Raw genomic sequence first — 25,397 nt, forward strand, 5'->3', positions numbered from 1 at the left:
AGCTATAACAACATGTGAACAAAAATTCAAATGTCTAGTACGCAGTTTGGTCACTGACAATGCTGCAAATGTATCCAAGATGAGAAGAGATTTAGAAGAGCAGGGAGGGAATACAAAGCTGCTAATAACATATGGTTGCAGTGCTCATTTGCTGCACCTCTTAGCCAAAGACTTAAGTGTTCCAGAAATAAAGGCTAATGTTGTTGAAATTGCTAAATACTTCCGTAATAATCATTTTTCTGCAGCAGCTCTGAAAAGGATGGGTGGAACCAAGCTAACGCTCCCACAAGATCTTAGATGGAACTCTGTGGTGGACTGTTTTCAGCAGTATATCAAAAACTGGCCTATTCTGATGACACTTTGTGAAGAAAATCGAGATAAAATAGATGGCACAGTCACGGCCAAAATCCTCAACATTGGGCTTAAGAGAAATGTTGAACATATGCTGAGCTTCCTAAAACCAATCTCTCAAGCTTTAAACAAAATACAGAAAAATAGCTGTTTTATTGCGGATGCTGTTGAAATTTCGAAGGAACTAAGTGAACACTTAAAAACAGAACTACACATGGACAGAATTAAATTACAAGCAGTAAACAAACAACTGGGACAAGCACTGACTCCAGCTGATTTTTTTGGCAAATATTGTCAATATCCAATATCAGGGTCAAAACCTAAGTGCTGAGGAAGAGGAGTTAGCTATGACATGGGTATCCAGCAATCATCCATCTTTAATGCCAACTATAATAAACTTCAGAGCTAAGGGGGAACCATTCAAGAAAAATATGTTTGCTGAAGATATTTTAAGGAAGGTCACACCAGTAAACTGGTGGAAGTCACTTAAGCGCTTGGATTTAGAGACTGTTCAAGTTATGATTCCACTTTTAACAGCAGTAGCTTCTTCTGCAGGCGTTGAAAGAATATTCTCTTCCTTTGGACTCATTCATTCTAAATTGAGAAATTGGTTGGGACCCAATAAAGCAGGAAAGCTTGTTTTTCTTTGCCAGATTACAAATAGGAACAAAGAAGATGATGATGAAGATGACTACAAGTGAGCTACAGAGGACAGCAGGGACAGTAGTATTTAAGTTTTTCATGTGTTCTTAAAATGTATATATTTTATTTAGCCAAATTAGTTAACAAACATGATGTTTGTTTAAGCACATAACTTATGCTGTAATGTTGTTGTTTCAGTTTAATAAATTTTAATTGTTATTAAGGTCAGGATTATTTTTCTCCTTCCTAAGTACAACAGAACAGTGGTGTCCAAATATGAATGATTAACCCATTAAACTGGGGAGAAAAAAGTAATATAAAAAGTGATTCTAAAAATCTTCATCTACTTGCATGTTAAAATAGCAAGAACTAGTTTAGGTAGAAACTGATTGAAATCAAGCCTTACTTAGTGATTTAAATCAAATCCACACTGTATGTATAGACATGGCATTAACAAAAACTGGTCTTGCTCAGGAAATACACCATAAATTACAATTTTCAAATTTTACAAAACAGACAAAAGAGTGGTTAAGACAACAGTTAAATGGTTTGCATGGAAAACTGTGACTGTTTACAGTATTAAACAATGAAAACATTCATCCAACCAAATGAAAACCCATAAAATACTAGTGTTCCACATTTAATAAGGATCACTTTTTTTTTTTTTTTTTTAAGGGGTAGTTCACTAAAAATGTTTCTTTCACATCAACTGGTGCCACAGATTTGTAATGTACTTCTATTAAAAACAAAAAACAAAAAAAAAAAAACTAATCTTCCATTACTTATCACCTACTGTATTTCCTGCTAAGCAGCTAAGTAAATGAGCGCAGATCTAGCAGATTGGTGTTCATTTACATTACTGATGGGGCTGTGTAATATGGCGCCAAAAAGGGAGGATATAAGAAGACTAGTTACCTTTCCATTTCCACTACATAGGTGATAAACGATAACATGGTTGCTGTCTGACTGCAGTCTGCTCAGGTGTCTCAGTCAGTGTTAAGTCCCTAAATGAAACAGAGCACATGACTGACTAATGCCCCATTTGGACGTCTAGCCATGATCTTGTGGCCAGAGAGGGAACAAGTGACCGAAGTGCCCCATTCTGGCACATGTTGGGCGTCCCAGAGGTCAGAACTAGACCAATATAGCAATCACCATTTATCCTGTGGATAGGTAGACAAAATAATCCTGGCTGAAGCCTTAAAGAGGACCTGTCACCCCCCGTGCCGGGGTGACAGGCTCCCGACCCCGTTAGATCCCCCTATACTCATATGATCTCGCCGGGTCCCGCTTCCTGAGCCGGTCGGGTCACAGAGATTTTAGCGCCCGAAGCCCGGCGCGCGCTGAGAGACGAGTCCGATGCCCATAGAGAATGACGGAGCATCTGACTCCCCATTCATTCTCTATGGGCATCTGACTCAGCTGTCAGCGCGGGCTTCGCGCGCTGAAATCTCCGTGACCCTACTGGCTCAGGAAGCGGGACCCGGCGGGATCACGTGAGTATAGGGGGATCTAACAGGGGGTCGAAAGCCTGTCACCCTGGCACAGGGAGGGGGGGGGGGGGGGGGGGGGGGGGGGGGGGGGGGGGGGGGGGGGGGGGGGCACAGAAGAAAGGTGTCCTTTAAGTATTTACTTTAACAGTAATTATAGTTTGTATGAAATGTACTTCACACCAGCATGCCTTACTTTGAGCTTGTCCCAGTGCATGCTATATAGTGTTACATTCACTGTTTTCCCACGCCCAGAAACTACTGAATAACCACCAAAACGCATCTTGGGTAGGTTACACTAACAACCCACGTAGTTTGAAAGTAGTTTTAAAGGGGTTTCAAGGGGTGCCCGGGATGTCCAATAGTCAGTAAAAGTTGCCAACATTGTGGTGACATTGTGCAGCTATGAGATGATCGAGGATTGTCTTGAAAGACATAACTCCGAGACACGCAGAGGATGTAAGTGGAGCAACAGGTAAGCAAACCCAGACAAGAATAGTAGACAGACAAGTCAATTTTAGCAGGTTTCCAGCAGCCCTACCTTCCCCATCCCTCCAACACACAAGTCAAATGACGTCTCAGCCACACACAGTTTACCATTTCATCAGAAATATGCAAATGGTTGCTCAGGGCTATATTCTCTGTGCACATTATGCTTAAAGCACACATGACTCAGCACCTTAAAACAGTCACAGTTTCCCAGCAATTTAGAGAAAGAGTCCAACACCAAAATTTACAAGGCCGATATCAAGCAGGGACCTGAAGCATCCCACAAGACCCTTTTGCAACAGAAAGGCTGAAAGAAAATACCACGGAGATTACAGCAGCAAGGAAGAGATCTAAGCTCCAAATAATCCATGAAAGTGTTAGGTCCAGGAATGTGAACCAAGAGACGGCTCCGCATTCACACCACCAAAAACTGGTCCCACATTTGGAAAAGGGAGTTAATGCATGAGAGAGATGCAGTTATAAGATGACCCCAAATCCCAGAAGATGAGAGATTTCTATATATTGATACACAAATAAGGAAATTTGAATTTAAAGTTAGTAGTCAAATTTTCCAAGGACGTCTTTTTTTTTTCTTCATTTTTCTTTGTTTTATAGGCCAAATTGGTTCTAAACCACCTCCTCGATCTAACACTCTGAATTGTGAAAATTTAAATTCTTTTCTTCCCTAATAAAAATTTGATTTCCCTGAAACGTCACTTGGTTCTTGGCTACTAACCTTTCATGTTACTCTTGGATTTGTCAGTTTGCTTGCCTGTGGGGGTTTGGGCTTGCTGGCCCTGCCCACTGGAGGAGGCTGCTTGCTGAGCTGCCTTCTGCTTTAACATTGTCCAGTCAAATGTGTAGTCATATTGGTGATTCAAAGTTCTGGAGAAGAACAGAGAACATGGAATCAGAAATAAAGCACAAATACAATACAATATATAAGATGCAGTGTGTATAGGATAATCTATAAATAGTAATTATATACAATGTATACACTAAAGCCAAATCTATAAACCTGGGTGTTAAGGAGTAAACATAGATGGGAGAGGCAATGATTGTTACTCCTCCTTACAATACCATATATCTGTGTCCCCCAATAAAGACGCACGAGAAAGCTATGATTACACCATGTAAAAAGGGGCCATATACTAAACAGCCACAATAAGATTTGTAGTACAACATCTATGTACAAACCTGAACAGAATTCGAAAGAGCTGCCTCAGATACATGTAGTCTGGTGCTTCCTCAAAACGCAATCCACGACAGTAATTGAGATACATAGCGAATTCTGCAGGAAAACCCTATTGAAATAAATAAAATATTCAAAACTCAATTGGAGTATATAAAAAAAAAAAAAAAAAACTAAAATAGCGCGTTTCTATTTAACTCCACCATCACTGCCAACTCTCTGTGGGTCCCCCGCCACGCTTCACCTCCTTGTATTTGCATGGCACAAGGATATTCTCGCTCGGCCAATCAGGCAAGACACTGCTGTGGTCACAGACTGGATGAGCAGGATGGTCCTAGTACAACACACAGGAAAATGCAGCGCTGCAAGCGACCGACATTGAGATGGCAGCAGTGGCAATGGAGCAAAGGCCTTAGGTAAAGACATAGGACTGTGCAAAATAACCCTTCAAAAAGGAGTACTACTGTAAAAGGGACAGATGATCCAAAACTAGAATGTGTCAGCCCCATATAAATGGCCGGAAGTTATAAAAACGATACGAACGTTAATTTATGGGATTACCCAGGCCTATGTAGCTGAATCATTGTATAATGAAAGTTATACAACTTTCTAAAATAGTTAAGAGGCTGAAACCTTATACCGACCTAGTCCTGACTGTAACACATGTACTGTAGGCATGCATTATTGGACTGTAAACCAGAATAGCAAAAGCTGGTCTGCCTGGCGTGTGTGTAATGGGAACCCAGGTTAAATGTGCTTAGTGCCAGTCTTTTGTACTACAACAGTCATTTGCATCTCTTTAGAGCTGTAACACTTTAGTAATTTCCAGTCTCTATTACAGACATGTATATGTACCTCTTGCAGCTTATTTCATTGCAACTGCTTACCTTACACAAAACCTCAACAGGAGTAGACATCTTCTTTTCACTGATCTTTTCGTATTTTTGTTTCTTAGTTGCTGCCTGTGGAACATGTGGTTCACAATATAAAAACGTTGTGCAACACAATATTAAACAGGATGGACACAAGCATACTCGACAATGTTTTTAAAAAGGGGTAGTGCAGTGTTTAACTTTTATTCACTAAATAACACACATTACAAAGTTATACAACTTTGTAATGTTTGTTATGTAAGTGAATGGCCCCCGTTCCCCGTTTTCCCCCCACCCCGGAAGTGTGGTGCAGTATACTTAATTGCTGTCGACCCAGCGCTCCCAGCCGTCGGGGTCAGTGAGTATAATGCACCACACTTCCGGGGTGGGGTGGGGTGGGGAAACACGGGGAAGGGGGCCATACACTTAAACACACATTCCAAAGTTGTATAACTTTGTAATGTGTGTTTTTTAGTGAATAAATGTTAAACGCCGCACTACCCCTTTAAATAGGAGAGCACAGGACAGCGCTTAGCGTTATTATCGCTGTATTACCCAAAAACTAACATTGTTCATTTACTTGGTTTTCCTCGCCATCAGTTAGTATACAGATTTGCTCGGAGTAATTTCTAGCAATTTTTGTGACCCAGCCCCAACGTGGCCTCCTGCCATATCAATAGGTACAGAATGAAAAGTTATAGCCCATCTTTTAATTAAACATCTTATGTACAGAACTCTGCCATGTAGTGCTTTGAGTAGTGGACATTGCTATGCAATGTAGATGAACAGTGCATTTAGAGTGTCTGTAAACAGACACTGGAGCAAAGGTGTTAACACTTAAGTCAACCTATATGATAAGTCTACCCAACTCAAAAAGGATGTTCAGAACATGGCCTACCTTCAATCCCTGCCAAGGAAGGCTGGTTCTGTTGAAATACATTAGCACATAACCTAGAGATTCCATGTCATCACGACGACTATGGGAAAGGAAAGAAATGTAAAATGTACAAATAAGTAAAACCAAGAGAGTCTGGTTCAACTTGGCGATAACATACTATACTTAAAAACAGCATACTCAATGGCTTATAGGTGTACTGAAAGAGGGCCTTTCTGCATGAGAGTAAATTCAAACAGCAGAGATTGGTGACTGAAGAGAAGTTCCATTCTCTGCGGAGTTGCACCTGCAGTATATACTTTGCTTTCTGTGTGTGTCAAAGGACAGGACAGTCACAATTTATATTTCCGCAACAGAACTGCCACACATGAAAGGAGCCTAAACTTCCTAAGCAGACTGTGTGCAGTTGGAAATTTACTGAAAGCAGGATTTCTCAGCAGCTTATTGTTGACTAAGGTAAATGCCATGAAAAAAAAGGGCTTCTTACCTGAATTAAGAAAGAACTTTAAATTCAGCACTCCAGTGCCAGGATTTAAGATTTAAAGGGGGGGGGGGGGTGTTGGGTATGCAAATACGATAAAACCCAAGGAGCTTTTTCCTGGGTTGCAAAAGCCTAGTAACATTCGGCCCATTAAGCTAAACAGTGGACATTTACTTGCATGCATGCCATAAGGGTTTTACTTAGGAAAGAAGGAGCTGAACGTTTGAACTTCCTCTGGGTGGCAAAAGCCCACTTTTCATTGAAAATACTTTTTTTCTGTTAACAGGATGGAAAGGACAGTTACACCAGGTGGCCAAAAGCACTTCACTCTCCTTATCACAGTCACTTAGACCAGTGCTTCCCAAACTGAAGTGTGCCCCTAGTGAGGCACCCCATAGTTGCTGGGGAGGCAGTTTTCACATAATTGACTATAAGCTGCACAGTCCTTCCCCTGACTGCCAAAGCCTCTGGTTTAGGAACATGTCTGATTCATTTTGAACTTACTTGATGTTATAAAAAAATCTAGGAGACAAATATTGGGTAGACTAATAAAGCAATAGTGTTTATATTTGTATGGACTTCCACCACAGACGGTGAGGCCCGGCATCCCTTTGCTCTGTTGGGTGGGGCTCCAGTAGAAAAAAGTTCAAGCAGTGGTGACTTAGACAATCATTGTTTTCTGGAGCCCAAGCAGATGTGATCTGCCAAGCACCACTAAAGAGTGAGGAGGAGGATTGGTAACAGAATATGCACAGATCAAGCCTAACAAAGCATGGCAAGTGGGTGGTAGTTTCATGTGCGTGCTCCCTTAGCATTAGTAAATATATTATATATGTGTGTGTGTGTGTGTGTGTGTGTGTGTGTGTGTGTGTGTGTGTGTGTGTGTGTGTGTGTGTGTGTCACACACATCATGCAAATTCATGACAAACAGATCAGTTAATCAAGTCTCATTACCTCTGCTCAATTCCTAAGTGGGCATTGATACTGGCGTAGCGGGCTGTGCCAGTCAAGTTTTTGTCTTCTCTGTAAGGTATGTGCTGCCTTGTTCTGTTGTCTCTGTACTTTTTGGCCAGACCAAAGTCTATAAGGAATAACTTGTGGGGGGGAAAAGAAAGTATTAATATAATATATATAAAAAATAAATAAATAAATAATTGAAAAGCTTAACCATATACTTGGTAGCATAGACATGCTTTGATCACCCATAGAAGTGATTAACATAGGAAAGACATCCAGCATTTTGATAAGTTAAATTGAATATATACTGCGCCACCGCAAACTATGGACGTGGATGCAGTGTTGAACCAGTGCCGTGGCCGCTTCCTATACCAGATGTCACTATAGAAAAATGTTCCAAATGTCAGTCTGGAAGTTATAATTCGCCTAAAATGTCCAACCAAGCTAGTCCTTCAATCCCCTCCCAGTCTAGTCAATTAAACATAAAAATATTAACACATACAAGACATCTAATTCTAGTAGTTGTTCCCTTTCAATAGGTTTAATTAACATGACATTGTCTCAAAACCAAATCATTTCTGCTTCCAAGCAGCATATTAATAAAGTTACCATACAAGAGACATACAGCAGTCCAGACACTGACATTACTGTCTATAGTGTGGCACTGTACTCTATAGTATTCCTTATACAATGCACCACACCATGACGCTCTCATTACAGTATCTGAAAACCTAACAAAGAGGACATGCACAGGCATGCAAATGGACAAGTAGTACTGATGTTCTCATTCTTTCAACACATCAGAGCAGGGTCGTCTAACCACAAACATTTCCAACAATCTACTGACGCATTGAGTCGAGAAACAGGAAAACTAAACCTAGAACAGGCAGGGAGGGCAGACTTTAGTTATTTGCACCCACGGCTGGACTCAATTTAAGGTGTTTAGGGTTCTCCCGCATGACAGATGATGTCGATGATGGGGTCAGGCATGATTTGGGGGGGAAAAAAAAAATCACTAGCTGCCCCTTTGTTTTTGGACAGGTAAACAGCAGGGAGTGCCCTTACTGCGGCCTACTCCACCTGATAAAGAACACAGGAACGCTCAGCAGTGAGGAACGTTCCTGTGTATGGAAAGATGGGGGCTGGATGGAAGAGAACAGACGTCTGGTTCGGCTGTCAGTATTGAAGATGTACGGGGACCTTTAGGGTGCGTTCACACCTACAGGATCCGCAGCGGATTTTCATGCTGCGAGTTTTCAGCAAAATCCGCTGCGGATCCTGTACTGTGAAGCTCAATGGGTCCCATACACGCAGCCCAGCTGCCTGCATGGGACCCGGCCCCCTTAAACCCCCCCCCCCCCAACCGATCGCCACCCGTGCAGGGGAGACGGGAGCATCACACAGCCACAGCCCGAGCAGGGGATTTATGCTCGGGGCTGCGATCGGGCGTGCGGGGCGGTGATCACCGTGCAGGCGTTTAAGAGGGCCGGGTCCCATGCAGGCAGCGTGTATGGGACCTATTGAGCTTCACAGTACAGGATCCGCAGCGGATTTCGCTGCAAACTCGCAGCATGAAAATCCGCTGCTGATCCGGTAGGTGTAAAGGCACCCTTAGGCTACTTTCACACAACCTATACTATAGCTACTTTCACATTAAAACTTATTCATCTGGAAAAGCTCCAGGTGTATATTCCATATAGTGGTATCAATTATAGACTGCACATTAAAATTCTTTTGTTGCTACAATCCTTTATAGAAAGGCACAGCAGATGAACACAAGCTGCAAAGTACACTACCCAAACAGAGACCTCCTGGTCTACGTAGGGTAATGGGGTCTGTGGATACATACTCCGAATACAGGGTACTTATGGTCCTCAAAAAATGCTAACCGTGTGAAAGAGAGCCTGGCAAGATGCTAATGGAGACAAGTAGCCTGTGTGGAGCCCAGGTGATCCACCGTGCGGGAGCCCAGGTTATCACACTACTAATTGTTCCATTTAACACATTTTCCTTTTTTTTTTCTAAGAGCTACCCCAATCAACGACAATAAGTAGACGAGGCAGCATCCGCAACAGATGACACACATTACAGGAAACATACTAAACAAAAAAAAATGGAGGGGAAAAAAATGGCTAGTTTAAACCAGCCACATTCCAAGTTAAGTGGCAAAAAGAAAAGAACAAAAAAAAAAAAAAAAAAAAAAAAAAAAGACACCACCTCCACCAAACCTGGTCAAGTCTTCATGAATTAAAACATAAAAACGTGCAACTTTGCCAATGCATCATTCTGGCACAGAAGTCCAAAGCATGCAGTGGTTCAGTTCCTGATAAAGACGTAAAAACTGGTTTACACTTGTCTTTTCTAAACATGCTCTTACACAGGTTGCACAAAAAAGTGGGGAAAAAAATAAATTATAAAAAACATTCAGCAATAAATAAAGCGTATACATTCTTAGTAATGTTGCATGTTTGCCAAGTATGTCTGAATAATGCCAACATAAGAGGTGCTTGTGCAAGGCCTGGATTGTTTGGTTAAAATAAGTAGAAGGGAAAACCAAGGATAAAAAGCACATGAATTTGGGGTGGAAGGTGGAAAAGGAGACAGTTTTCAGACCTGGTTTAATCCTGAGAAAGATGGGTCCTGAGAAGTACTAACAGTCATGCTTCTTTTCCTCTTCCCCACTGGAGATTCGAAACACTGAACAGACAATAGAGGGTGGCAGTGCATCAAACAGTATTGCTTACATTGCAACAATGGCCGGCGCAGACAGGCAACACCGAGGCGGTAACAGGGGAGTCAAATGCCATCCTCCTTCCACCAAGTAGCTAAGGATCACTTTGGTTTTTACCCCTCCAAAATTGAATTTCTACCAATTACCCCCGCATTTCAGAAAAGGCCATTTAAGGTAATGACACTGCTCACTTGGCAACTGCCAATATTCTCAATACAAACCATTCATGGACCCCTTCCATAGCACAAGAGCTAAGAGCTCCTCTGTTAGGGGAGGTGGCCATAAAGCTGCTTCTTCATTTCCCAAAATGCCCTTCCTCAAACATCATAAATCTACAGAAAATCTTCAGTAAGGAAGAGGTGTAAGGCATTTTGTCACCTGAATAATAGTGATAAGCATGCAGGCCTTGTTCCTACAGGAGCAGAATGTCTGACATTTACAAAAACCTTCCTGTAAGGTTCAGTGATGCTGGAACAAGATTACCAGGAAGTCCTGCCTCTATGGCACAAGACGCTAGACTGAACAATACACCCTCCCATCCATAGTAAACCATGCATGTCTGAAGTTATTTTTTGCTTCTGTGATCTGGACTATATATATATATATCTTCATAAAAAAATGCACACAAGATGCATGCTGGGGGGGGGGGGGTACATGATATTTGCAGGAAAGGAAAAGAAATGCCAGAAAAAGGGGAGGAAGGGATTAAAAATAAAAACGAACATAGGCATTCTTGGGTAACAGGGAAAAATAAAAATGCATTTTGGGTAGTTAAATCCAGTAAGGATGGCAACTTATTTACAGGAAAGAGGCTTCCCTATAAATTAACAGAAAACCAGCTATACATTGTTCACACACTTCTGATCATCTAAGCAATTTAAGTAAAGAACTCTGCTGACAAACCCAGAGTCAGATGCCCTTGGAACTATATTAAAGGTCTAATGGTTACAGCTGAAAAACTGAACTGCATGTAAACCGATTGACATTTTACCATGTAATTTAAAGGACTTTGTTTTAAAGTGTTACTGTCACACACATAAAAAAATAATAATTTTGCACCTAAGTGCTATATCCATAGGAGACTGGACTTAAAATCATATATAATATATATATATATATATATAAATATACACGCACATTTCAGCGCAGATATAAACATGACATTTCTTTGTAACATGATACGTTTTTTTCAGCAAGTGACAGTAATGCTTTAATTCTGAAAAATGTGCCAAGAAACGCAGCCTAATATGAGGGGTGGTACGCTCACAGAGTATACCTTCCTCTATCAACCAGTGTACAGCACCATAAAAAAGAGCAGGTTTACTGGTAGGAACAGTTGACTTCTCATAAAGCAATTGTATTATGTATCCACATACACATCAGGTGCCCAAATTCATAAAGACACCAGTTTAGTGTATGCTTGCAGGGTACTATTTTGACAGGTAGCTCTAACTTTCCTATTTAAAGAAAAACATCAAGGATAGAGATGAGCGAATTTAAAGTAGTAATGAGGCAAATAGTTTTGTTAGCTAGACAGTCGGCTTATCCTCCCGGGGTACCTGGAAAAGCTGGGTCAAGCACTGGGAAACTTCTGCCAGTTTCCCAGGACTGGATCCAGCTTTTCCTGGCACCCAGAGCAGAGTGGCACTGAGTCAAAAGGCAGCAGGCTTATAAGCCAACTACTAAGCTAACAAAGTGCTTTGTTTCATTCTTACTGTAAATTGGCTCATCTCTAGTCAAGGTCTTAAAGAAGCACTCTAAATTTTTTGCCCATAAACTGCACTTATGTCCTGTAGGGTCAACTGTTTCATCCCAGCTTTGTTACATACACACATTTAAATACTGTTTTGGGGTCAGATAACCACTGTTCAGCCACCATCTTGACTTTTAAACACCATACTTTTCCTTAAAATGTGTTATCCTATGATGCATCAGCACTGGGTCACACTTGCAGTGAAGCCAGTAACATCTACCTGCTGGAAGGATACTGTAATAATACTATTCTCTAAACATATTTAAGATATATGACTTTATGAACTGTCACCAAATCCATTATAAGTGTGCGTTCACACGTACAGGATCTGTAGCAGATTTGATGGTGCAGATTTGAAGTTGCAGATCCTGTACAGGTGATTGCATCCTAACCGAGTAACAGGAGCTGTATAATCACTAGAAAAACTAATGAAAGTTTGTGGAGAACAGTCCATGCAGTTTTTAGGTTCTGTTGGCTGAGATTGCGACCCCATTGAGGGCACAAAAAAATGTAATTTTCAAGGGATCACATGATCCAACTGAAGGAAAGGATTTTAGGTAGGAAAGGACATCTAAAGCAATACTAACTTTATTATATACTGGCTGGAGAGATGAATTCTTAAAAAAAAAAAAAATAGTAGTGCTTCTTTAAATCCTTTAACCAAAGCTGCTCTACTATGCAGATTTACCAGAAAGGTTTCTTTTTCACAGTTTTTATGGCTGAGTTTACCTGTAAAGCCGTAAGTTCATTATCAATGTGATAACCCATAACATTTGGGGTAAAACCCCAAGATATGTATGCATGTGGTAGACTTTGTGCAGATATTTCTGCAACTGTTGTATTCATCCATCTACTTACTACCAAAATAACTAGAAAGCTGTGTGGATGGACATGAAAACTGTTGTAGTGTAGAAAAACAAGTGACTGTATGTGAAGAGCAGAGCTTAAACCAAAGCACAGCGACTCTTCACTCTCAAATTGAAGTTCATCTATCTACTAATAGGAAGGCATACAGCATCAGTGTTAAAGGGGTATTCCGTGGGGGTGGGGAAATCACAGGTTCCGACCCCTGAACTCCCCAGCAATCTTCGCATTGGACTCTGTCGGCTCTGTTATGAACAAAGCCCCGGGTCGGCACATGACCCGTGGCTCTATTCATTCCTATGGAGTGATGGTAAGAGCAGAGTATGGCGGAAGAGCACTGTACTCTGCTCTGTCGCTCCATAGGAATGAATAGAGCCATGGGTCACATGCTTAGGTGGGGCTTTATTTATAAAGTCGGCCGAGTGTGATAAGGAGATCGCTGGGGGTTCAAGGGTCGGACCCCCGCTATCTCCTACTTTTCCCCTATCCTGTGGATAGGGGAAAAAGTGAATTTTTCCCAGAAATCCCCTTTAATATTGGTTAGACTTCTATCATGTAGTCAGCCAACACTTAGTGGGAGTAATGTTATACTTCCTATCTTTCCAGACCTCTGTACAGGCTTAAAGCATACCTCATGGTATGACAGACCTGTTCACTGGGAAATAATGCGTCATATTGGGAGAATGGGTTATACTGAAATTAAAAAGACCCTAGAATAATGTTCGTAAGGCATCATAATGGTTCCCTAGGCAAATGTACTGCCCAGCATGCATCTCTTCATTCCCAATGTAAGATGGGATGAGTATATGCCATGAGGTACACTTTAGTAGTTTAGAAAATCAGAAGTGTGTTTAAACTGGAGTAAAGAATGGGAAAGGCATATTGTTTGACATAAACACAATACTCATCCCACCCAAACTTTACCAAGTATAAAAAAAGAGGAAGGGAGGGGGGAAAAAAAAAAAAAAAAAAAAAAAAAAAAAAAAAAAAAAGGTGGCACACCTGTTAGCCCAAAAGTAAATGGCAACTATCATGAAAAATAAACAGTGTCACGAAACACCATCTGAGTTAAAACTTCAACTAGATTGTACACTTATATTTTGTGACCAAGCATACAAATAGGAAGTGTACTGTGCAGTCATTTACAGGACCAGATAGACAACGGTTGCATATAAAGCAGCTGTTCTCACAGAATCATAGCATGAGTCCAGCTTGGGCTGCACCACTGCAAAGGCTAAGGATATAGGGAATAAAGATTAAAGATTTCCTCTTTGCATCCCAAGTGGTGTACAATCTAGAGGCAATGGTGCCCAGTACATTAGTACAAACCTTTTAATTTTTGCTACGCACATACAACAACCATGCCACTCCTCACAACTACCTAGAGAGCAGCAAAAAAATGGTTGTGCAAGGCACAGTGAAAAATTAAATTCTAGAACATAATGGGCACCATTAGCATTAATGTTGGCGGGGGAAATCTGGTGCAAAACCTGAACTTGATAAAATGCCTCTGGAAATATGAAAGTAGTGCAGTAGCGCAGTTTATTTTAGTCAAGATAGTTGACCATTTTAGCCATGTTCCTTTGATATAAAATTAAAATAAAAAGTTACGTGTTTAGGGAGGCTATAGCACCTCTGTTGGAACCCAGTTCACTTTACATTTTCTGGCCTTGAGTTGGCATTCATACAGGCAAACAAAGGTAAACATTACCCACAACCAGATAACAGATAGAACAATTGGCAATCTTGCTTCACGTTTATAGTAACAAACTGTCCCCAGTTGAATGTTATGCACAGCATGCTTATTGATTTGCCAATTGCTGCCTGTCTGCCCGCTTTTAACATTTTGGTACCTTCAATGAAGCATGTTATGTTAGCTCAGGAAAATACTAGAGAGAATATATAGATTTAAAAACCATGCAAAAAAAAAAAAAAAGTAAGTCAGAACCTGTAGCTGCAATCAACGGGAGAGCTGCAATTAAAGTGAGGTATGCAGTATGCTTCTATAGATCAGGGTGCAAAACTAATCGAAAATGGGGCCCCCCTGTCTTAGAATAGGACACCTGATAACTAGGATATCGTGCAACTTTCTTGGTTTCTGGAACACCCACCAATTGTGTCAACAGGATGTAAAGTTGGTTGCTGTATCTCCTTCACAGCATCTACTGGCCACCAAACTGTCTGAATGAGCGGGGATGGGCTGCAGTTTTCTGCACAGCTAGATGGCCGGGAGCACTGTGCAGGGACAAGACTGATGCAACACTAAACCAGCCCTGTCTCTGTCTTTTTACCAATGATGGGGGCCCGAGAGCTTATGATGGCTTACACAAATGGAAGAGAAGTGCCCAGTGCTAAATACAAACGTAGAACTAGTTAACCAACCAGAACTGAAGAAATAGAGGAGTTGGGACATTTAGCTAAACTGGGTGTCTTTTAGGCAGTCAACCTCTTATGTTCCCAAAGCAGATTCTATGTGTATGCATAACTCCTTTTAATTACAACTCAGCTGACACATTGTGTTTAGTAAAACCTACAATATGGCAAGACATGAATACTGATTAAGGTGATTGCTACCTTGTTTAATTTCAGAGCAAGACAGGATGTGACAATGATGTAGGATTATGTATATAGCAAATCTGATGAAAAGACAACAGGACAAAGCAACTGAAAGCTATTACAGCTGATTGACACATAGCAGGCAAAAGGTTACTCAGTCTGGCACACAATACTAACCTTATTACAATGACGTCCGATTCCCATTAGGAAGTTGTCTGGTTTGATGTCTCTGTGTATAAAATTCTTTGTGTGTACATATTCAATTCTACTGATCATCTAAAAACAAACAAAAAAGAAAAAACATTTCCAGTATGTACAATGAGAAGAACACAGAGATTCAACGCATGTACAAACTGCAAAGCAAAAAAAAAAAAAAAAAAAAAAAAGCTAAAACGTTGAGGGCAATTAAACTGGATATTTCCTATATACACGCACCATGCTTTGTTTCCTGCAATCTCTCACATACACTCCCCTATATTTATGCTTCCTGTCATGTGACTGCTAATCATTGCAATATTAGTATAAGAGGTGTCACATGACGACAGGAAGCAGTCTTGATGCTAGGAAAAGGAAATCAGGAGCAGGGTATTAAAACAAGATTGGTACTTTCTACCATAACTGTTTTCAGTACATTAAAGCAGTTGTCCAGTGAAATAAAAATCTTAACTTTTTAAATTTTTCCAGGCATTTTAAAGTGATGGCCTATCCCAAGTGTCTGGCAGAGCCACTGCTCTGGCATACACACAATGAACGGGCCAGGAACAGTCTGCTCCATTCAATGCGTACTGGTGACACCAGGTTACTGCAACTCCGCTTCCATTCACTTCAATAGAAGCTGTGCTACAGTAAATTGGAGCTGCCACTACACAATGTATAAATCCAACCCAATAGGGGGAGCCCTGAGGTAGGCAATCATTAAATGGGTTAAAGCCAACACCATATATGAAATGGACCTGAAAACAGAAAGGCATTGGGATTAGGTGTATTGAATAGAAATAGCCTGTGCATGGCTAACCCTCAGCTGTCCTGTGCCTAACCTGCAGAAATGGTATGCATGCTCCACTAACAAACGTGTTTAGGATTTCCTCAAACCCAGTGTGAAGAGGGCCTCAATGGGTTCAACCACAAGAACGGCTGGAGATCAATGGATTACCTGGTCTGCTAACATAAGCACAGTTTTCATAGTGAACCTGCGTGAACAAAAATTGAAGAGATCCTCGAGACTTGGCCCCAGCAAGTCCATGACTAGAACATTGTAGTCCTTTTCTTGTCCATACCACCTAAAAGATGAAGAGATAACGCCATTGGCTTTGCAGAAGGAAACATTACGCAGCAACCTACCATGCTTGAACAGACAAAAGTGTAATATATATATATATATATATATATATATATATATATATATATATATATATATATATATGAAGCAATTTCAATATAAAATTTTCTAATAGGTTTTCCTTTCAGTAATCTCTCTGGTAAGCCCAAAGCCAATGTTTATTCTTCTTAGGTCATTACTAGAGATGAGTGAACCTCGAGCATGCTCGAGTCCATCCGACCCCCAACGTTCAGCATTTGATTAGCGGTGGCTGCTGAAGTTGGATAAAGCCCTAAGGCTATGTGGAAAACATGGATATAGTCATTGGCTGTATCCATGTTTTCCAGACAACCTTAGAGCTTTATCAAAGTTCAGCAGCCCCAGCTAATCAAATGCCGAACGTTCGGGTTCGGATGGACTCGAACCCGGTTCGCTCATCTCTAGTCATTACCAACAGAAACATGATAGAATGTAAGTGCAGGCCATTGTGTGAACTCCCTGGCCAAGATACAGAAGGAAGGACAGCCTTGACTACTTAGGCAGTATGCAGAAGTTTGCGGTGAGATTTGGCATGGTAGTGGAGTCTTGAAATTCAAGCCCCATCTCTTCACTGCTTGTTGCACTCCACTTAGTAGTAAAGAAAAGGGCGACAACTGTGTAACTTCATTTACTGTATTGCAAAAAAATTCAGCTTCAGTGTCTGTTGTTCATGTTACATGATCTAGGCCAAAAGACTGTAGTGTAAAACCCAGTTATAGCTTTGCTTCCCAGAGTGCAAGTGTACAGCACTAATTTCATCGCCAAATCAGTATGGAATCCATACAAAAACACCACAGTGACAACTGTTACCTAGATCTAGAACCTGGCAACTGGGCCTGAGTATGCCCCGAAACAAAGTAGCAACATTTCAGCAGTCCTAACATTCACTTCATTAAAAAATTAACACACAGATCGGAGCCCTCTCCGCATTTCCTGTTACACTGCGGACTACCAGAGTGCCAAGAACAAATTAAGGACACGTCCTCATGGGATCTTATATAGGGTGAAGCCTGCAACATACTAAGATGGCATAAGCTATATATCTACAGCACAAAGTTGCACTAAATTATTCACTGATGCTCTGTCAATACCAGACTACATTTTCTATGGTACAGCTGCAAATTCATAAGCATTTACGCTTCTTTCCTGTAAGTTACCAAATACAATTTGTATATGTGCTACGACAACTGCTAAGGCTAGGTTCACACTGCTTTTTCAGCATCAGTTTAACGGATCCTTTTTTTGCAAAAAACGGATGCATTTGTGTGCATCCGTTTTTCCATTGACTTCCATTATAAAAAAAAAAAAAAAAAAGTATCAAAACGGATGCGTTGTTTTTTTTTACGCACAATAAAGTTATGTTGACACTACTTTTTTGACCGTTAAAAAAAAAAAAAACGGATCCGTTAAACGGATGCTGAAAACGCAGTGTGAACCTAGCCTAAGCTCCCTCCAAAAGACTAACAAAAGCAAAAGCTATTAGTATTAACAAGTGACTTACTTCCCCCCTCAACTAAATTTAAAGTTCATCCATTCTCCTCTAAGAGTATCTGCAAGTGAAAACATATCTGGCAACATGCTTGATTATTCTCTTGGTACAGTGTAGACTTTGCTCCTCCTGAGCTTCATTTGCTATGTCTATCAATAAGGCGGCTCACAAAGGTTTTCTTTTTAGTTCCCCACCCTTGGCAATCCTTATATCCACTGAAAGCTGTCACACACTGCCAAGTGGTCACTGACACTCCAACCTTTAGCATGATAGAATTGTAGTTTTGTAGCTCTATTCACCACTGCAACGTTTCAGCTGTTCACTACAGTCTTAAGCAAGGCAGTGAGCAGCCTAAAAGTGTCACAGGTGTATACAGCTAGAAAACTACAATTTTAGCATTGTAGCGCTGGCACCAAGCCTACATCTGTGCCAAGTACCTAAAGCTCTCCCAAGGAGGTGTTCAACCTTAAAGGGGTTGTCCGGCGATAAAAAAATATTCACAGAATAACACACATTACAAAGTTATACAACTTTGTAATGTATGTTATGTCTGTGAATGGCCCCCTTCCCCGTGTTTCCCCCCACCCACGCTAGACCCGGAAGTGTGGTGCATTATACTCACCGCATCTCGTGTCGTCCACGGTCTCCGATCGTCAGCAGTGACGTCTTCTTCGGGAGGCCAGCGGATCTTCCCGAGTGCCGGCAACCCTCTGCAGCGTCATCCGAAGCTCAGCCGCGATTGGCTGAGCATAACTGTGCTCAGCCAATCGCGGCTGAGCGGCTGATGACGCGGCCACGTCATCAGCTGCTCAGCCGCGATTGGCTGAGCACAGTTATGCTCAGCCAATCGCGGCTGAGCTTCGGATGACGCTGCAGAGGGCGGCCGGCACTCGGGAAGATCCGCTGGCCTCCCGAAGAAGACGTCACTGCTGACGATCGGAGACCGTGGTCGGCACGTGACAGGTAATGTATAGCGCACCACACTTCCGGGTACACGGGTGGGGGTGGTGGGACACGGGGAAGGGGGCCATTCACAGACATAACATACATTACAAAGTTGTATAACTTTGTAATGTGTGTTATTCTGTGAATAATTTTTTATCGCCGGACAACCCCTTTAACAGTTTGCTTCAGCCTTTAAATTTGTTTACAAATAGGCATACATTCATTGAACGGCTAAAAAAAAATAAAATAAAATAAAGCACCCCCCAAAAGAAAACACAAGAGTATTGGCTCTGACTATTAAAGCAACCTCAGCTTCAGACTGTACAAGACAATGTAGCGCTGCTTAAACCCCTGCCGCTAGATAACAAGGAAAATAAGGAAATGAGAGAATACAGTGTGGTAAACAGTATTGTAATATCACCCACTATCTGTTTCTAGGAGTGACCTAGAAAGAAAAGTCTTACCTGATGTGTGGTATGCCAACGCCACCTTGCAAGATCTTATATAATTTGCTTTCATACAACAGCTGAGGATGGCGAGCTTTCTGTGACTCTAACTTTACAGCGACCTCCTGAAAAATACAAATGAAGAGGTCAGACTCCAGAGGGACCCCAAGTCTATATATACACCCACCTCCTTATAAATGGAGATCCCATACTTTATGGGCCCTTACACACTGCAGAAATCACACCGTTGAAATCCAATGGATTCTGTGCATGCTCCTGCTCGAACATCCGGCCGTCCCATAGGCTTCATTCTAGGCTCAGGTGGATTCAGCCATCCCACTTAAAGAATTGACATGTCAATTCTTTGGGCGGTTGGCGGAATCCGCCTGACCACAGAAAGGAGCCTATGGCACCGGCGGTACTTCAAGCGGGAGCAAGCGACGGAAGTTATCCATGTGATTTCCGTAGTGTACAAGGGCCCTCTAGATGGCTCAACTAATTGAGCGGCCGGGCTGAATGAACTATGCCTGAATCGTACGTGCAGTCATTTAAATATATTGCTATCAGCCTCATAGCCCTTGTTCATACAGGAAGATGTGGGGCCAATAATGATAGATTTTAAAGCCTGCACAGAAGAAAACATCAGCTGAGGATTGGACATTTTCCCACTCGCTGACACTTGTTGATCGCTGACACTTTTAGGACCTGTTCACACTGAGTAAAAGAGGCGGAAATTCCAAACTGAACCCCCGCCCTGGACTCTGCTCGGAATCCCGCCTGCCTCAGTGCCTCAATGTAACGTGTTGCGCACCTCCGCTTTCTGCTCACAGAATTGACATGTCAGTTATTTGAGCGGAGGCACGCAACACATTATATTGAGACACTGAGGCAGGCGGGATTCCGTGCAGAGTCCAGGGCAGGGGTTCCACTCTGAATTTTTGCCTGTTAGTGTGAACAGGCCCTTACAGGGGCTGATTTCTAAAAACACTCCTTGCTGATATTCAGCCAGTGTAAAAGGACCTTTAGTTACCTCTGTAGGTTTTTACTGGTAGGATCCTAAAGTGTACCCGTCATCACGTCTACAGAGCCAACTGAATTCCCCTTGGCGGATGGAAGTTTGGGTAACCATGGCTACAAACTCATTGTGACAAATGCACGAGTCCCCAATTCTGATCCAATTGGGGTCAAATTTCAGTCACTGTGTGTTAATAGCCATGGATACTTGAACTTCCATCCGCCAAGTGGAATTCACCGCAGTGGACGTAGTGACATGTACACTTTAAATAAATCCTAAATATACGATATGTCATACACAATCACAAGTACTGTCCTAAAAAGGCTGGCGGAATCTGGCAACACCTCTTGTCTCTATTGCCTTTCCCTCCCCTTCCAAGACCATTAGTGTGCACAATGGAATAAAATGCCAAGGTGATGTGTCTCTATAGTTCTTACGGACTGGCATTCAAACTGGATACTACAAAGAGGGCGCCCAGCTGACTACTGCTAAGTGTTCAGGATCTCAGTAGGGTCCATGTTTGCCTGTGCTCTATGACAAAAAAACAGCAATATTGTCATCTGAGTTTCCATAGTAACGTAGGGGCACTGCTACCTACTAAACGCCAAGGTCAATAGTGACTTTTTTGTAATGGAAACAGATCAGATTTCTGCTGTCAGCCATGTTATTGTACACAAACCCATATCAAGAAACAATGCGAGGATGAAGGAAGGGACTATAGAGGAGAGGACACACTGCAATAAGGGCCTGGTGCTTCAGCTACTCCCTAATGCTACACCTAGAAGACACTGCGGCTCCAATGTGTCAGTACCCAGCTGCCCATTCAACTACACATCACCCATCCGTCTGATGTATGGGAGCCTCTGCTTTAACATTTGCCTTCCATGATTCTCTATAGCCATAGAGTGTGTAATAATCAGGCACATAAATAAGGGAATGCTTTCTCAGAGGCCTACTGGAATGGCTGTAGGAGAGGCAATGGTAATAAACCATATGTAATGTCTGCAATGTGGGCAATCAGGATATAGACAAGTTGTATAAAGAGCCAGGAGAGAAGGAAGTGACTCACACAAGGCTATGTAGCAGCACCCTAAGGTTAGGAAAGACTACATTCCAGTCAGCAAGGCCCCATTTACACAATGCAGTTTTTTCTGCTTTCTAGTATCCCAAGAAGGGTAACACATTGAGAAGGTTAGCTGTGCCCTCACACACAATTGATTTACTAAACAAAGCACCAAATCAATATGCCCAAAAAGCCCTGGGGGGAGGAGGGTACCTGTATCCAAGCAGGTGGCTATAGCTACACTGGAGCCTGTCTATATACTGAGTGAATAATCCATGGGGATAAATACATGACAGAGCCGACCAGATTAGGAGACTGCTAAGGCTAGGTTCACACTGCGTTTTCAGCATCCGTTTAACGGATCCGTTTTTTTTAACGTCCAGAAAAATAGGGTCAGCAACGTTTTTTTGGTCCGTTTTGGTGCGCCAAAAAAACGGATCCGTTTTTTTTTATAATGGAAGTCAATGGAAAAACGGATGCACACAAATGAATCCGTTTTTTGCAATCCGTTTTTCATGCGTTTTTTTGCAAAAAACGGATGCGTTAAACGGATGCTGAAAACGCAGTGTGAACCTAGCCTAAGCGGTCAGACAAGTCACCTCCCGACAAGAGAAACTGATTAGGAAGTAGAAACCATAAGGAAAGCCAAAAGATACAAGACTCTTGTGGTTTACACTTTTACTCTGGTTACTTTCAAGAAATAAAGCGCCACTAAATCCAGCACCATAGCTTTCTATTCCTGTTATCCTGGCTTGTGGCACCAACAACGGCCATGACAGCTGTGACAGGGGAGTCACACCCAATCAGATTCCCCTCTCCCAGATGACAAGTCTTATTGGCTTTCCTAATGGAACCATAGCCTGTGCCACCATGCACCCAGGAGCCCCCAGTGCCCTCACAAGCTAATCCCACCCCCACAGAGGGGGGGGGGGGGGGGGGGGAAGAGAAAGAAAGATGGGTCTCCCTGTAAATCCTTGGCTGTGCTTAGTCACAGAAGAAACCCAATACAGATAGAGGGTCCTACCATAACACAATTCACTTGATATCCCGCCAACAATCCCATAAGGTTATCTACTGGTGCATTTAAGAGAAATGCTGATATCTAGTATCTAATAAGGCTCTGTTCACATCTCAGCCTCACCCCTGAGGTACACATCAGGAATAAAGCCAATCTACAATAAGAGCCATCTAACCCAAACCAGCCATCCCCTCATTTAGTCTGGTATAGTTACCCTGATCCTCCAGAAAGGAACAAGGCAGTGCGGAGCCATTGCTCCAGGGAATCAGATACACTCTTACATGGGTAAATCCCAGTCTAACAACTCTATGCAGGAGCATATAATACCTGTAATGCATACCACTGTGCAGCACAAGCTATTGACTAGGAATCGGGTAAAAAACAATAAAATAAGCCCGGTCTCATGTTTCCTCTGCATAGGAAAGCACAGCATTCTGACACATTCCACCACCAGTGGCCAAAAAGACAGCCTTTTTTTTCAACAACCAGCTTAATATTGAGAAAAAAAAAAAAACTTTCAAGATTTATTTAGGCGACGGCCAACTTGTTAGGCTTAAATTCTTGGTAAGTTGCTCACCTCTAAGGACTATTCAGAGGGGTTGGCATACCAGGAAGTGAAGCAGCCATTTCACACAGCACTATCCCCCAACCTTAGCTTTCCAGCTGTTGCTAAACTAGGCCTCCCATGGGTGTTACTGGAACACTGCCCTGCACCCACCAGAAATACACTTCATCGGGATGGCTTAGGTCCAAGTAATAAGAACTCACAAACATAAAATGGCTTAAGAAGAAATGCCAGCAGCTAATGGGGGCAAAGAACCTATGGGGGAAATAGGCAAGGCTCTCGTAAGTATCCTCTGGGTAATCTATAGACAACATATACAAAGTCCTCTGGACAGGACACAAGTACTATATCAATGTCCATCATAAAACACAGCAGCCCTAGTATTCATAGGGGAGACCCAATACAGGATTATGTAGTCAGCTGCACATATGTGGGTTAGATATAAGACTATATGAACACAAGACAAAAAAAAATAAAATATATATACATATATACAGAAGCTACCGATCCGACAGCAGCAGCCACAACATGTATAGCCATGTAGGGCAGAGCACTAAGCCAGTGTGTATAGCACCTAGGTGGCAGCTAGTAGGTATGAGCCCTCCGCCTCCCCGTACATGATGCACTGCGGAATGTCACCTCCACCATAGTGGCCCTAATCCACATTACACTGGACTGAGGGGCCCACAGCGGCCCCTAGAGGGCAGTCAGGGCGGTGCAGGGCCTCGTTACCTCGCCGTTCGTGATGTTGATCGCCAGGTAGATGTCTCCGAAGGAGCCGGAGCCGATCTTCCGGACCAGCTTGTATTTCCCTCCGACTATAAACTCCGCTTTGGAGCCGCTGCTGCTCGCCATGATCCGGGGACGAGAGATACCGGTAACTCCACAGATAAGACGCAGCAGTCCGTGCCGGGATCACGTAGATGTCCGGGGGGAGGGGGGAAAGCCTCAGGGTCCCGGAGGGCTCGGGATTTTCGGTTCTTCCTTTGTTTGAATATAACGGGGGCGCCGCCTATTCCCGCTCCCCTGTCTCTCTCTCTGCCCCTTTTCCCGAGCGTTGCTTGGCTCGTACCGAGCCTCCCGGACCCTTTGGCGCCGGGTTTCAGTGCTCTTCCCTCCGTCACAGCCGCAGCCCTCCGCTCTCTCCTTAGACCGCCATCTTGTGTTCTCTTCTTCCTGCTCCCCCAGCTTTCTCTGCCTCACCACAAAATGCCCTCCTCCGCGCCGCTGTGCACGTTGGGTAATGAGGAAGGGCGCCACAGGTTGTCGCTCTACGCGTCCCCACAGCCCGTGCCTGCTGGCCCCGCCCTTCTGGACTAGGCGCCTACCGTCACGACACACCCAGACAACCGCTCCGCCATTTTTCTTTTGGGCTGTGTGTGCGTTGTAAATGAGCACGCCCTTCCGCCAGCCTCTATAGTGTGTAGTGTGAGGGGTTAAACAGTTACTCACGTTATCACTAGCTGCCCACTATTAGATATTTGTTTTAATGTATCCTAAGATACGGAGGATTCGCGTATTTGGCAGTGTGTGTATCGGCTAAATGGCGGGGCTGCGGTGACCAGCTGACAAAATGGCGGCTCGCTCCGCCCGGCCCGCCAAGAGGCCCGCAGTGACCCGAGGCAAAAATGGCCGCAGTTAGGTAACCAGGGGAAGCCACGGAAGAAAGGCTACCTCAGGCGACCGCACCCTATCCCTATGGTGACAGCCCAGGCAGCCAGGGGCAAGTGACGCCTCCTCACAACAGAGGCGCTACTAATGGCCGCAGAGGGGGGTCAGGGCGGGTGACGTCATCAGCCGGGGAGATTAACAGCTTCATGGGAAGCAAGAATGTGATGTCATGTTTTTAAAGGGAAATCAGGGTGTGTGATGTCATTAGCTGATGAAGCTAGGGTTCATGGTGGGGAGATAGAAGGCTTCCCTGGGGAAAGTCAGCTGAGCATCAGTAACATTTTAATGGATCAGACAATTCCATTATCGGCAGTACCAAATATGTTTATTTTTTTTGTATGATTTGAACTTTGGGGTTTTTTAAATAAAATATTTAAAAGTTATTTCAATTTTTTTGTATGCTTTTTGAATCCCCCTACAGAACTTTAATAAGCAGTCATTAGCTTGCTGAGACCGATCCATGCAATTCTATCAGGTGGGGGGGGCTATGGAGGGGTAAATAAAGGCTGGCTTTAGGGGGTTTTGATTGACTATCTGACAGGTTGGGCACTCATG

At 42.8% G+C, this 25,397-nt stretch overlaps 1 protein-coding gene across 4 annotated transcripts in view; it reads right to left on the reverse strand.

Moving 5' to 3' along the window:
• The window catches only part of CSNK1A1 (casein kinase 1 alpha 1), a 40,322-nt gene extending 15,499 nt beyond the window's left edge, over positions 1-24,823 (reverse strand). The window contains exons 1-10 of one of the 4 annotated variants that reach the window (XM_069972361.1): positions 23,904-24,819; positions 19,529-19,635; positions 16,427-16,553; positions 15,451-15,549; positions 9,983-10,066; positions 7,367-7,506; positions 5,935-6,013; positions 5,052-5,126; positions 4,170-4,276; positions 3,709-3,857 (exon numbers count right to left, since the gene is read on the reverse strand). In XM_069972361.1, coding sequence (XP_069828462.1) covers positions 3,709-3,857; positions 4,170-4,276; positions 5,052-5,126; positions 5,935-6,013; positions 7,367-7,506; positions 9,983-10,066; positions 15,451-15,549; positions 16,427-16,553; positions 19,529-19,635; positions 23,904-24,026 — 1,090 coding nt within the window. In that variant the 5' untranslated portion in view covers positions 24,027-24,819. Of the gene's footprint in view, positions 1-3,703; positions 3,858-4,169; positions 4,277-5,051; positions 5,127-5,934; positions 6,014-7,366; positions 7,507-9,982; positions 10,067-15,450; positions 15,550-16,426; positions 16,554-19,528; positions 19,636-23,903 lie in introns of those variants that run through there. The other 3 variants (XM_069972374.1, XM_069972368.1, XM_069972380.1) reach the window with 3 other exon arrangements.
• Positions 24,824-25,397: the final 574 nt, after the last annotated feature.

The sequence above is a fragment of the Dendropsophus ebraccatus genome, chromosome 1 (genome assembly GCF_027789765.1).
Source record: "Dendropsophus ebraccatus isolate aDenEbr1 chromosome 1, aDenEbr1.pat, whole genome shotgun sequence".
Classification (NCBI taxonomy): Eukaryota; Metazoa; Chordata; class Amphibia; order Anura; family Hylidae; genus Dendropsophus; species Dendropsophus ebraccatus.